The sequence below is a fragment of the Hevea brasiliensis genome, chromosome 16, assembly GCF_030052815.1.
Source record: "Hevea brasiliensis isolate MT/VB/25A 57/8 chromosome 16, ASM3005281v1, whole genome shotgun sequence".
In the NCBI taxonomy this organism is placed as follows: Eukaryota; Viridiplantae; Streptophyta; class Magnoliopsida; order Malpighiales; family Euphorbiaceae; genus Hevea; species Hevea brasiliensis.
The window spans coordinates 61,151,999-61,166,778 of NC_079508.1; the positions used below are offsets into that span (position 1 = coordinate 61,151,999).

Consider the following 14,780-nt stretch of genomic DNA (forward strand, 5'->3'; position numbering starts at 1 on the left):
TTACAATACCATATCCTTTTTTGATATAATGCAATACTGTATCCTTAGAAACAAAGTCATTCATTATTACATCAAACACTCTCCATCAAGGAGAATGGATGGGTTAAACCAAAAATTCAAGAAAGATTGCTGCTAATGAATTCTTTGCTTTCAACTGGTGGTTAATCACATCAAATTTTTAATTTCACGAAATTGCATGAAGAATTTTGTTACTAGAATTTTTACCAAAACAAGCAACAGCAGGCAATTAACAATATAACAACATTAGCACACCAATAAACTTCAAGAACAAAAACAAGAACAAGAAACTAATAGCTTGGTTCTAAGAAAAAAAAATCCATTACTAGCTTTTTTGTTTTTTTCTCTAGACGTTGTTTCTCTGAAAGACAGAAGGGCAAGTAAAAACAATACACCAAAGCAGGGCTGGGCTGTGTATTACCGCTTGGAAGATCAGATCAAACTCCACAAATCATAACTCCTAATAGCAAGAAGATGCTTGAAGAGGACAAAGATGCAGTGGAGAGACATAATAGAGAGATTCTATGGAGAGATCGGGAAAGCAAATAAACTTTTTGTATGGGGATGGAATGCAAAGAAACGCTCGAAAAGTGAGAAGCAATGAAAACCACGAAAAATCTCAGGAAGAAGAAATTATTATAAAAAAGAGGAACGGGTATATGAATCCTGCTATGACAGCCTTTTGATTCTCACCTCTTTGGGCCCCCTTCCCCATGTGCACTGTCATCTATTAGACTATTACACATTCCTCTCTCCCCCAGCCCCCATCTCTCCCTCTGCCTTACCTATGCGTTGCTTCTCGAAATGTTGAAGAACTCTCTCTTGAAGAACCTTCCATGGCTTTCTTTCTTTCTCTGAGGATAGAGAAGAGAGCTTGTCTCAGTTGCAAGCTTTTGCTTCTTTTTCTTTCTAGTTTTTCTTCAATCTTTCTCATTGTCAACTCTCAAGCTACCCCTAGTGAAGATGTTGCAGTTATGCTTGCCCTCAAGAAAAGCCTCAATGTGCCTGATTCTCTTGGATGGTCTGACCCGGATCCCTGCAACTGGAACCATGTTGGCTGCTCTATTGATAGACGAGTCACCCGCATCCAAATTGGTCGACAAAACCTTCGAGGTACACTCCCTTCAAATCTTCAAAACCTTACTCAACTAGAGCGCTTAGAGCTTCAATGGAACAACATTTCCGGTCTTCTACCTAGTTTTAACGGGTTAAGCTCACTACAAGTGATAATGCTTTCTGGGAATCAGTTTACTTCCATTCCTAGTGATTTCTTTACTGGTTTGTCCTCTCTTAAGGCTGTTGAGATTGATAACAACCCATTTTCCTCCTGGGTAATCCCTGAAAGTATTAAAAACTCTTCTACTTTGCAGAATTTCTCCGCAAATTCGGCAAACATCTCTGGGTCAATACCCAATTTTTTTGGTCCAGATGCTTTTCCGGGCCTAACCATTCTGCATTTGGCCTTCAATGAGCTTGAAGGTGAGTTGCCTGCGAGCTTTGCTGGGTCACAGATCCAGTCTTTGTGGCTCAATGGGCAGAAGAGTGAAGGCAAGCTTACTGGTAGAATTGATGTTATACAGAACATGACTTTGTTGAAGGATGTTTGGTTGCATTCTAATGGGTTTACGGGTCCTTTACCAGATTTTTCGGGTTTGAAAGATTTGCAGGTCTTGAGTATAAGGGATAATTCATTCACGGGTCCTGTTCCTTTGTCTTTGGTGAATCTTGAGTCTTTGAATGTAGTGAATTTGACAAATAATTTCTTTCAAGGGCCTATGCCTGTGTTCAATAGCTTGGTCTCTGTTGATATGACCAAGGATTCAAATAGTTTTTGTCTGCCAAGTCCCGGTGAATGTGATTCCAGGGTTAACACGTTGCTTCTGATTTTGAAATCAATGGGTTACCCACAAAGGTTCGCCCAGAATTGGAAGGGGAATGATCCTTGTGCAGATTGGATTGGAATTACTTGTACTCAAGGGAACATTACTGTTGTAAACTTCCAGAAGATGGATCTCACAGGAACCATTTCCCCTGAGTTTGCTTCTCTTAAGTCCTTACAAAGATTGGCTCTTGATGGTAATAATCTCACAGGTTCAATTCCACAGGAGCTTACTACTCTGCCTGCACTAAAGGAACTTGGCGTGTCAAACAATCAACTTTCTGGCAAAATTCCAGTTTTCAAGAGTAATGTGTTGGTGAATACTAATGGTAATCCAGATATAGGGAAGGAATCTAATAGTTCTACATCTCTAGGTCCTCCATCAGCCTCTCCATCGGCAGATGCAGGTTCTGGAAATAGTGGCAGCTCTGGAAATGGTGGCAAGAAATCATCTACTAAGATTGGAGTAATTGTGTTATGTGTCGTTGGAGGCATACTTTTGATAATCTTTGTTGGCTTGTTGAGTTTCTTGCTATGTAAGAAGAAACAAAAGCGGTTTAGCAGAGTGCAGAGTCCAAATGCAATGGTGATCCATCCTCGCCATTCTGGATCTGATAACGAGAGTGTAAAGATCACAGTTGCTGGTTCAAGTGTTAGTGTTGGTGCAATTAGCGAGACACATACTATTCCTGCAAGTGAGCAAGGTGATGTTCAAATGGTTGAAGCAGGGAACATGGTCATTTCTATTCAAGTCTTAAGGAATGTGACAAACAATTTCAGTGAGAAAAATATATTGGGTCAAGGAGGTTTTGGAGTGGTGTACAAAGGTGAATTGCATGATGGTACAAAGATTGCTGTCAAGAGAATGGAGTCTGGGGTCATAAGTGGGAAGGGACTAAGTGAGTTTAAGTCTGAGATTGCTGTGCTGACCAAGGTTAGGCACCGGCATCTTGTTGCTCTTCTTGGGTACTGCTTGGATGGTAATGAGAAGCTTCTTGTTTATGAATTTATGCCACAAGGGACACTCAGTAGGCATCTTTTTAATTGGGCACATGAAGGACTGAAACCCCTAGAGTGGACAAAGAGGTTGACTATAGCCTTGGATGTAGCAAGGGGTGTTGAATACCTTCATGGTTTGGCACATCAAAGTTTTATACATAGGGACTTGAAACCCTCAAACATTCTTCTTGGGGATGATATGAGGGCCAAGGTTGCCGATTTTGGTCTTGTACGCCTTGCACCAGAGGGTAAAGGCTCAATTGAAACACGAATCGCTGGAACTTTCGGATACTTGGCACCGGAATATGCAGGTAACATTTCTTCTAGTTGCTTTGCCACTTAGTTAATGTTATGATTTTTTAAAATGCTGAGATATAATTCAAATCTAAAATTTAAGGTGTTCTAAGGCATCATTTTGGTTATTGTTTTTCAAATTTCTTTTTCCATAAATCAATTTCCCATTTGGTATTACTTAAACTAATTCAAAAGGTCTTGATTAATTGGAATTTTGAATTGAATTCTTTTGCCTAACCAGTTTGGTATGTTTCATCTACTAAATAATTTGCATCAAAACTTAATTACTTGGGCACATAATTTGTTTTTCTAATTTATCTCTCAATTGCATAAATGATAATCTAACATTGAGCTCTCTTTGATGATCTGATTGCAGTTACTGGTAGGGTGACAACTAAAGTGGATGTTTTCAGTTTTGGGGTGATATTGATGGAGCTTATAACAGGTAGAAAAGCTCTCGATGATAGCCAGCCTGAGGAGAGCATGCATCTTGTAACTTGGTTCCGCAGGTTGCACCTCAACAAGGAATCCTTCCACAAGGCCATTGACCCCACGATTGACCTCGATGAGGAAACACTTGCAAGTATCAGCACTGTTGCAGAGTTGGCAGGCCACTGCAGTGCAAGAGAGCCATCTCAAAGACCAGACATGGGGCATGCTGTCAACGTGTTATCTTCTCTAGTGGAGCTCTGGAAACCAACTACCCAAAATCCTGAAGATATATATGGCATTGATCTTGAAATGTCCTTACCGCAAGTACTTCAGAAGTGGCAAGCCTTTGAAAATAGAAGCAACTTGGAATATTCATCTTCTTCACTCCTCCTCAGCTTAGATAATACTCAGACCAGTATACCCACATGTCCATATGGGTTCGCGGAATCATTGACATCAGCAGATGGGAGATAAGAGTGGTATTTGTAAGTGATTGTGGTTTTCTATGTTCATTCTATTTGTTTCTTTGCTTTTCTCTATGAAAAGTTTCCCTGACTTCTAGTTACTGTGTGTTTTAGCCTTTGTCCCATGATTCTTGGAAGCGTAGTTTGAATTATTGTTCTTCACATCTTTAAAAGGTTTTGAAAATGCAATGAAATGAGTTTCCCATCTCTTCCTGATCTCTTAATATACCTATCCAAAGAATTTTGCTGAAAGTGATACAGAATTGAAAATTTAACTTGATGGTCCATTTTCTGGTGTGTATGTATTTTTGTATTTTTCTTTAAGAAGATAAAAATTTTTCTTGTGATGATTCTGGTGGTGGGGATGGAATTGATGATTAGGTGTAACATATTGGTGTTGGCAAATATGATGAAACTTACCCACCTAATCATAAAAGGCAACAGCATGTGACAACAATTTCTGTTCGTAGCTTTTTAATAAAAGGAAATATCAAAAGGCCAATCAAAACTTGGTGGCAGGACAGGATAAAGGAAATGTGCTTTGCCTTATGAAAATTAGTTTTGTCCAATCAAATTCCCTGTAAAGGTTAAAGAGCATTTTTCTTTCTTTCTTTCTTTTTTTTTTTTCTCTCTTCACTTTGATTTATTAAAAAATATAATTTAATCATTGATCATCATAGTTAGAACTCAATATTTTGATGTAAAATTGGATGAAATTATATACTTTTTTATCATGATCACGATTAATTGAATGATGACCTATAATAATTTAGGCCATTAATTAAGAGAATTTTAATAGTATAAAATTTTTTTAAAAAATGTGAATAATGAAAAAAAGTGGAATCCACGATGGATGCAGTTTATAAAATTTATAATTATGAAATTTAAATTTATTAATTTAATTTTTTTTTTTAAAATACAAGGATGGAAAACTTGCGTAAGCTTTCCCATGCCATGAGAAAAAGCGCAAGGATGAGTGAGAGGGAAAAGATCAAAAGAAAAGTGGTTTGTTTGCGCGAAGGCATGTGGGTGTTCGGCTGTAATTGTCCGCCACTCCGACTCCCAAGATTTCTCTCATCTCACATAACACGTTGATCAGCCACATCAATATATATATATATATATATATTTTTTTTTTTTTTTTTTTTGTCTCTCTCTCTTTTTTGGTAACAATTTCTTTTCTTTCTTTTTTAAACGAAAGAAATTGCATTAAACAGTAGAATGCGATGCATGGGATACATCTGATACAGCAACAGATTCTAGGTGGGCGGGGACTTCCTCCATCCATATGTGCTCCTGATTACAAAGCAAGAGCGCCTCTTAAACCATTCAGTGAGCGAGCTCATTTGCCGAGCGAGGAACTATCATAAGTAGATTATATGTTAGATAGTAAAAGAAAAAAAAATCTTACAAATTTAGCATATAAAGGAAATAAGAAATAAAAAAAAAATAAAATATATAAAATTATATATATTTAGATAAATATATATTATTTTATGATAATACTTATTATATATGTGTAAAATAAAATAATTATTTAAATTATAATTAAATATATTTATTAATAAATGTGTCTATTATAAATAGACATTTCTATTATATATAAATAATTATAATTATTTAAAAATATATCATAATAGATATATCTTTTAATAAACAGATATATTATATAAAGTTATATCTATTAAAAAAAAGTATCAATTTAAAATAAATAATCTATACCTAGAAATAAACAAATATATCTATTTAAAAAAAATGTCATAACTTTTTATTATTTATAAATATAAATTAGTTGTTCATATACTATTTTTATTTTTCCTTTTTCTTTCTTACCTCTTTAAATTTAATTCATTAAAAATTCTTAAAAAAAATTTTAAGAGTTACCGGTTGTAATTTTATATTTTATTATATTCTAAAAATACATTATCATAATCTTAAAATATATTAAGATAATGATTTATCATTTATTGTAAATTCACTGTACAAACTGGACAAAATTCAATGACTGAGAAATGTAAAGAACATCATCGCTGGTTATTTTCATTTCTAGATTCTATTATTTAAAAAAAAAAAGAATGGGCCTTTTACAATTAAAATTTGAAATTGTAGCCCATTTAGAAATCCAATGCAGAAAGGCCATTGTTTTTTGAAAAGAATTCAAATTCACAATTGAAATCGTAGTTCATTTGGATATGGAATAGACAAGGCCCATCACTTCCAAATATATATTTTTTTTCCAGGATCAATTCCAATAAATTAAACTTGTGATTTCCCCCATTTTCATTTAGTTAAATCATAATGTTTGTCATTTAATTTTACTTTTAACGATGGACTTAATAATAGATCTTTTTCTTAACAAATTTTTGTAAAATTATTTGTGTATTCGTAAAATTATAATTTTACTGGGCTAACTTTGCTAAGAATTTTTCAGTGGTAGAATCCATGTAAAATGTTGCTTTCTTTTGCCCATATGTAAAAAGATTGTTAATCCATTTCATGAAGAGTTGAAAAAATTTTATTGTATTTTTAAATATTATGAAAACTTAAAATCTTTAATTTAATTTTTTTTAATTAAGAAAAAATTTTTTTGTAAAAAAATATTTTAAAATTTTACTTTTTGCCCAATGAACGGTGGAAAAAATCCAACGGGTGTGCCGAAAAAGTCGACGGCGGACCAAATGAACCGACCTAAAGCAGGTCACACGGTCCACCTACTGAATACGACTCAGAGAGAGACGGTCAGATTCAGTCAGCCGTCAAAATTTCAACGGTCAAAATTTCAAATATTACCCGATTAAAACCTTCCCACTTCTTCGTTTTTGGAAGGCCTCGCTCGCGAGCTCTATCTTTCAGTTTTCTGCTTTTATCCTACCTTTCTTTGACCAAAGAAACCCACCCCACGCTTGCATTAGTTATAACACCCCCATTATTTTCCATTTCCCCTCAAAATCAAGAAAAAGTAGCAGATCATTCATGATGTTATCTTGGAGGAGAAGAAGGGCTGCAGCTCGTCTTGCAAGAAACAACAATCTTAATAATGATGATTCAGGCGATCACTTGGAGATGGAAATCTCGATTCCACCTCATTTCCGGTGCCCGATTTCTTTTGACTTGATGAAAGATCCGGTTACTTTGTCGACGGGGATCACTTACGATCGAGAGAGCATTGAGAAGTGGATAGAAGATGGTAACCAGACTTGTCCAGTTACTAATCAGGTGTTGTTGAGCTTCGATCAAATACCTAACCATTTCATACGCAAGATTATTCAAGATTGGTGCGTTGAGAATAGATCTTATGGGATTGAAAGGATTCCAACTCCTTGCATTCCTATCACGCCGTATGAGGTTTCAGAGATTTGTAAGAGAATTATGGGGGCAACCCAACGTAGGGATCATAAGAAGTGTGAAGAATTGGTGGTGAAGATCAAGAACTGGGGAAAGGAAAGCGAACGAAACAAAAGGTGTATTGTGGATAACGGAACCGGTTGTGTTTTGGCAGCTGCTTTCGAGTCATTTGCAGAAGCAACAAGTACCTCTTCTGCCGCGGAGAAGTACACAGATTTGCTGGTGGAGATATTGTCAGTTTTGGTATGGATGCTTCCATTTGGTGGAGAAGGCCAGACCAGGCTAGGATCGATGAGTTCTTTACGTTGCATAACATGGCTTTTGAAGAATAGTGGAGACCTTTCAGCTAGACAAAACGCAGTTTTGGTACTCAAGGAGCTTCTTTATTTAGATGAAAAGCATGTAAATGCCTTGGTGGAGATAGGAGTTATTCAAGCACTAGTCGAGTTAATCAAGGAGCCAATTTGCCCTGCTTCCACGAAAGCTTCACTAATGGTGATATTCTACATGATATCTCCTTCAACAATCAGCGACAAGATTGCATCAACATTTGTAGAACTGGATTTTGTCTCGTTGATAATAGAGATTCTCGTTGATGGAGATAAAAGCATATGTGAGAAGGCATTGGGTGTATTGGACCATGTTTGTGACTCCATAGAAGGGAGACAAAAGGCGTATGAGAATGCTCTTACAATTCCTGTGTTGTTTCAGAAAATTTTAGCTTCAGAATTGTCATCAAAGTTCTCAGTGTCAATTCTGTGGAAGCTTTGCAAGAATGAGAAAAGCGAGGAAGGAGGTGTTGTAGCCGAAGCACTTCAGCTTAAAGTAGGAGCATTTCAGAAGCTACTGATACTCTTACAGGTTGGTTGTGATAATAGCACAAAAGAGAAGGTTACTGAGTTGTTGAAATTGTTGAATCTTGGCAGAGCCAAGCTAGACTGTATTGGTTCCTCAATGGATTTCAGGTACCTTAAGAAGTCCTACTGATTTTCTTTTCCCTTTTTTTAATTAGTAAATTTATTCAATTCAGTGAATTGTGCAAAATATGTTCATGTAAAGGCTATGAATGTGATAAATGCTTAGTTATATTCATTGTATTCGCCCAGCATTCTCATTCATGGAATAGAAATTAGAGAAATGTGTTACAAAATTGGTATATATATATATATATATATTGATTCTCATGCTTTTAGTAATTAAATTTTCTACCTAGCTAGATTGATATATAAAAATTAATTTCGTATTGTTTTTATTCAATAAACTGTGTAAATATTCAATGAAAATTAAAATACATTTTACTTAAAAATATAAAGTTTAATAATAATAATAAATTATTTATCAGTAGCCAAAATTGACATGTACATTATTTAATTTTAAAATAAATAAGGCAATTAATGCTTACAGTCATATTACATAGTAAAATAATTTTAAAGTCTTAGATTATATATTTTAATGAAATTTAATTACATGTAATAGCCTAAATTATGAACATTATAGAAATAAATATTAGTTTCAAAAATAACCCTGTAAACAATTGTATTCATTAATTCATAAAAAATTAAAAAAAAAATTAAATTTTCCCACAATTTTTTTTATTAATTCCAAAAAATTTAAAAACTATCATACTTTGAAACAAACTTTAATAGTAATTCAAAAGGTGAAATTTATCGACTCATCAAAATCCTCAATATTCATTAACTTTCTTTAAACGTTAATTAATAATGATTAACTTGACTTTTTCATTAATACATGAGAAATTAGAAAAATATTTTACTTGCTACTCAAACTATACATATGGCATCAAATCACTTTTATCTTTATTTTCTAAAAATTATTTTGTCTAAAATTACCTATCCTTTTAAAAAATTCAATGAGTATTATTTAATTTTTTTTTATTAATTTTACTCTTTATCTCTATTAAATATAATAATTATTTTTATAATTTTCTAAAACTTATAAATAAAAAGTAATTTATTTAAATTATAAAATATTTTATTATAATTTAAATAATTTAATTATTTTTTTAATCAATTTAAAAAATATTAAATGATAAATAAAAATAGATGACAAGAATAATAAATAAAGATTTTATTGAAATCACCCTTATAATAAGAAAATTGTGGAAAATAATTAGAAAAGGTGATTAAAGTTCCTTCCTCTCGTAAAAGACAAAATCAGATTGGGGGTTAATAGGGGCGAGAAAAGATGGTTAGAATCGATAAATAAATTTGGTTAAGTTCAATTAATATTCTTTAAAAGTTTGGTTTTTCATTTTGCTTTATCAATTAATATTTTTTTAAAATTTAATTTTTTTAATTCAGTTCAGCTTTTTTTATAAAAATTTGAATTGATCTTTTTTCTAATTTATATCTATTTTAAAAATTTTATGAACTTTTGTTTAATATAATATGTAATTTTGTAGTAGGTTAAAAAACAAAAATACAAAAGTTAAAAAGCCTAACAAAATAGATATAAACCGATAAATTTAACTAAATTGGATCGTAAGTTTTTATTCAATTTATTCGATTTAATCCATTCTCTAATTTATTATTATTATTATTATAACATACATGTAAATCTAAAATATATATATAGATCATATAATTACACAATATAAAAAAGAAAAGAAAAATAATATATATAGATCTTATCACGGGCAATCAGCTCATGTCCTTTACCACCACCACAAATCTCATTTTTTATTTCAATCGAGTCGTAATGTGAAACTTTAAAATTGAGTCACAATTAAAGTTTATAAAGATATATTTAAAATTTAAATTATTATTATTATTATTATTATTATAGTTCGACGCTGAACCGAGTAATTGCATATCCAAGGGCGAAGATGTGGGCTCATAGAATTTGTAATGCTGAATTTTGGGCTCTGTAGCATTATGGAGAAAAAAAAAATGCCACAAAAAATGCAAAAATCCAACGAGTTCTAAATTAGTCTTTGAGGCCCTCGTTGTGAAATCTCAAATAATTACCAGAGTTCATTTTTAAAAGAAATATATATGAGATATTCATATTATTAATATTTTTTAAATAATAACATTAAAATAATATAAAAAAATTCTAAAAATGGAGCATGAGAACGAGGGGAATTTGGTGAAAGCATTGATTAAAGTGATTTTTTTTTTATATTATTATTTTTAGGTTGGATTAGAATCCATCCTATTTCTAGTGCCAAAACACTTTGATCCTCTCTTCTCCCTTAGCAAAAGTACAGTGGATGCTTAGATCGCGGGTATATGCATGTGAATTGCAGCATTGGATGTGCAGTTCCGATTAAAAAAATGGGGATAAAACCATTTCTAAATTGTTAGTAGGCTTCCAGAGTTTCATGGCTATTACATTTACCTGTTAATTCGGATCTCTCCATTCACTCTAATTAAGTCTATGTCAACTATTCATACTGCTTAAATTTATTTATTAATAAAATACCAAAATTTATAATAGACATTGGGAGTATTAAAAATAGTTCTTCCTACATATATAAATACTCAATTACTTTGATTTAAGTCTATCTACTTAATGGCCATATGCATATGTAGATATAATAGAAAGGAAGACTATGCATTGCCCACTTCCTAATTCAGGCCATTCCACTATGTTCTCCAACTAGAACCTGATAATGGATTCCCCTCATAAGCCCAATTCTCTCTCCACCAATCTATTTTTCCTTTTCCTTCTCTTGTCCACAAATCTCCTCACTTTGTTCCTTGCCTCCACCTTCTACTCCTCTTGCTCTATCAACCCCCTCACCGCCGCCCCTGCCACTCTTACCACCACACAGACTAGTTCTACTAACTCTGGCTCGGCTACTGATGGGCCTGATTCTCATTCTGACACCTCTCAAACAATTTTAGACCTCCCATCTGAATTCTTGGCCTTTACTTCTGGCAAACTTCTTCCATTTGGTTTCAACACTAACTTCGATTCTGACACCATCTACCCACCAGTAGGCCGAGCCTGCACTCTCTTTCCCAATGAACTCCTCCGCTACATGACCTACAAAGTAAATGGATCCTGCCCGGACGACGGGCTTCTAGCACAAAAGCTCCTCCTCAAAGGCTGCGAGCCTCTCCCAAGCCGCCGTTGCCGGCCAGCTGCGCAGCCTGATTATGAAGAACCCTATCCTCTGCCTACAAGCCTATGGACCACACCCCCAAATTCATCAGTAGTATGGACAGCTTACACCTGCAAAGATTACTCATGTCTCATCAACCGATATCGAACACAAAAGGGTTTCGATGATTGCAAAGATTGCTTTGATCTTGAAGGCAGAGAAAAGACTCGTTGGGCTGCAAAACAGAGCAATGGAGGAGGAGGAGAAGGGCTTGACTTCACCATTGATGAAGTATTAGCGACAAAGAAAGCTGGCACGATCAGAATCGGGCTTGACCTTGGTGGTGGAGTAGCTACATTCGCAGTGAGAATGACGGAGAGAAACATAACAATTGTAACAACATCGATGAACTTGAATGGTCCATTCAATAATTTCATAGCTTCAAGAGGGATAGTGCCTCTGTACATAAGCATCTCACAAAGGCTTCCATTCTTCGATAACACATTGGATATTGTACACTCCATGCATGTATTGAGCAACTGGATTCCAACTACTTTGCTTCATTTCTTGATGTTTGATATCTATAGGGTGCTTAGGCCTGGTGGGTTGTTTTGGCTCGATCATTTCTTCTGTGTGGGCGAGCAGTTGGAAGAGGTCTATGGACCACTTGTTGAGAGCATTGGATTCAACAAGTTGAAGTGGACTGTGGGCAGGAAGCTTGATCGTGGACCGGAGCTCAGAGAGATGTACCTCTCGGCTTTGTTGGAGAAGCCATTGAAGAATTCTTGGTGATGATTTTTTTTTTTTTTTTTTTCTGTTCTTTTCTTATCTTTTCTTCCTTTCGAGAGAAATTAGAGATATTGAATTTTGGAATTTTATATTTGGCTAAAAGTATTCACTTAAAAACAATTTTAATATCATTCAATTTTCTTACGTATACATATATATATATAAAATAAAAAAGAATTAATTATATATTATGAAAATAAAATATTAAAATATTTTAAGTTAATGATTAAGTCAATTTCTTAATTTCTGTGTTTATTCTATTCATGGAAATTTTTTCTTCCTTATTTTTATCTGAGCCTCTCCTCTTCTGATTGACTGTGAATTTTTGGCTCCCAATCTCTCATTTCTTTGGTGAAAGATTCCACGTGGTTTTGCTGATTTATTTATTTTTTATTTCTTTAATTAATTTCCTTTGTATTATTTTCCACTTACCCTGTTTGAAACCTAATAATAAATAGACAAGTCAATGAGATATGACCCCACCCAAGATATTTCTTTATTTATGGAAATATAATAATTGCTGCAACTACTAACTAATACCCCTTAAATAAAATTAAAATTTTCGTTTATATATGGTCAAAGAAAAAAAAAAAAGTCTTACTTATAACGATTGATGTTTCATATATGCTTGTTTGGCCAAATTTTATTAAATGGAAAATGATATTAAAATAAAATTATTCATTAACATTTGAATATTTTATTAATTATTTAGTTATCGGAAAATATATTAGGAAAAAATAAAAACAAAATCACAAATTTTTATATTAATAAAATCTATAAATATAAACAAGTTAAGTAACTTATAAAAGATTTAAATTTAACAAAAATTTTAAATGCGTTAAACTCAAATCAAACTTAACTACCTTGAACAACTAGCCAAGTCAAATTTAAATATTAAAAGCTTTGATTTGGCAACTGGGAGTCAAATTTAAATATTCCAATCATCTGCACGAGCGGGCAAAGGCCACAGCAGACTCAATTCTCGGAGAGAAATTTGTTCCAAGGGGTCATCGTCAATTTGTCACTTCCCGGCCACTTCCAGCCAGAGACAGAGTCAGCACAGCCTCGTGGGCTTAACATTTTGGAAGCCCATTGCGTCTTTCCTACATACTTGGCAGCCACGCAATGGATTCTATATTAACAGCAAATGAACATTTCTATCTTCATCTTTGATCGCATTTTCAAGAGACCTTCTTTCGTCTGCCATAATCCAATCCAATCCATTCCAGTCCCATGATGATTCTGAGACAGACCATGATTTCTTCCCCTACTGGGTTGTGTAATGGGAGCTTTACTTCATCTATTCACTTCTAATGAGTCAACCCCAAGTTCTGCAACTACAGTGGTGGAATATGGGGAAAATGATCGAGCAGCTACTAATAACAGAGCAACCCAGAAGCATTTCCAGCAAATCCAACACATCCGTGGAGCTTGACATTGATTTTCTAAACAATGTGATTCTATGTTGCTGAATAGAATATTCTTTCTTGTAGATTTTTCAAGGCTGTATATGGGTTCTGGTCACATTAAAGGTCATTCTAGTTACAACAGAATTTTTGTAATGAATAGATTGGTATAGAGCAAGTTCATGCTATATCATAAGCTGGGAATCATGTAAATAGGGCGCAACTATGTGATGCTTTATGTTCAATGATGAAACTGAAATCAATCTCATCAGTTCAAGTGTCTCACGATTAGCCTTAAGTTGTGAAACTTGATAAATGAAATAAAGGAGTTCATTGGGTGTATTTCAATAGAAAACCTTTGACACTCAAATAAAAAAAGAATCATCCCTTGCTCTTGAAAAAGGGTTAATTGCCAACAAAACTATGAAGTTTACTAAGTTTTGTAATTAAATCATAAAATTTATATAATTATTAATTAAACTCTCACGTTTGAGAGATGTCTTAAATTAACCAAACCCTTAATAAACAATTAGTATGTAGTGCTTGAGAGGTAATTATAATGGGTTTTGTTTTGACTATTTCAGTTGGGAACTGCACTTATTTGTTGATAGTTGATATTAATGGATAATCGATTAAGGAGAATAACTATTCTTTTTTTCAATGATTTAATTTACCTTATAATGGCTTAGAGCAAGAGCTATTGATAAATTTATTTTAACGAAAAAATGTTCTTAAGGAGAAAGTTACAAAGTTAAAGGAAATTAACAATAAAATCACTAAGAGATAAATGTAGTTCAATGAATAGTATAATTAAAATGATATACTAATTAATAATTTGCAAAACAAAATTAAAGTGTCAATAAAGATAAAAAATATAACAAAATTTAACTTATAATTTCTTATTTATTGAAATATATTAATGATTTATTGATGGTCAGATCAATTTGAGACATTAATCAAACATAAAGATTTAATTGACAATTATATAAATTTTAGAGTTTAATTACCAAATTTCATAGTTTTCTTGACGATTAACCCTTTGAAAAATAGAGAATCAGGGAGATAGCTGAAAAATGGGAGTTTTT

The 14,780-nt window shown here is 33.2% G+C and overlaps 3 protein-coding genes across 4 annotated transcripts; all 3 read left to right on the top strand.

The window, feature by feature from the left end:
• Positions 1–314: 314 nt before the first annotated feature.
• LOC110637182 (receptor protein kinase TMK1) lies at positions 315–4,293 on the top strand. 2 transcript variants are annotated; one of them, XM_058137834.1, is made up of 3 exons: positions 1,160–1,296; positions 1,389–3,207; positions 3,567–4,293. In XM_058137834.1, exons 2-3 carry the CDS (start codon positions 1,602–1,604, stop codon positions 4,094–4,096), a joined length of 2,136 nt encoding a protein of 711 aa, XP_057993817.1. In that variant the 5' UTR covers positions 1,160–1,296; positions 1,389–1,601; the 3' UTR covers positions 4,097–4,293. The 2 variants fall into 2 exon arrangements, with proteins under 2 accessions (XP_021642853.2, XP_057993817.1); XM_021787161.2 differs by having other exon boundaries at positions 315–3,207.
• Positions 4,294–6,906: 2,613 nt separating this feature from the next.
• On the top strand, positions 6,907–8,528 carry LOC110637162 (U-box domain-containing protein 21-like). The gene has a single exon (XM_021787130.2). The coding sequence runs from the start codon at positions 7,060–7,062 to the stop codon at positions 8,416–8,418; it is 1,359 nt and encodes a 452-aa protein (XP_021642822.2). The 5' UTR covers positions 6,907–7,059; the 3' UTR covers positions 8,419–8,528.
• A 2,240-nt stretch (positions 8,529–10,768) lies between these two features.
• On the top strand, positions 10,769–12,393 carry LOC110637192 (probable methyltransferase At1g29790). Its single transcript, XM_021787186.2, has one exon. The coding sequence runs from the start codon at positions 11,066–11,068 to the stop codon at positions 12,290–12,292; it is 1,227 nt and encodes a 408-aa protein (XP_021642878.2). The 5' UTR covers positions 10,769–11,065; the 3' UTR covers positions 12,293–12,393.
• Positions 12,394–14,780: the final 2,387 nt, after the last annotated feature.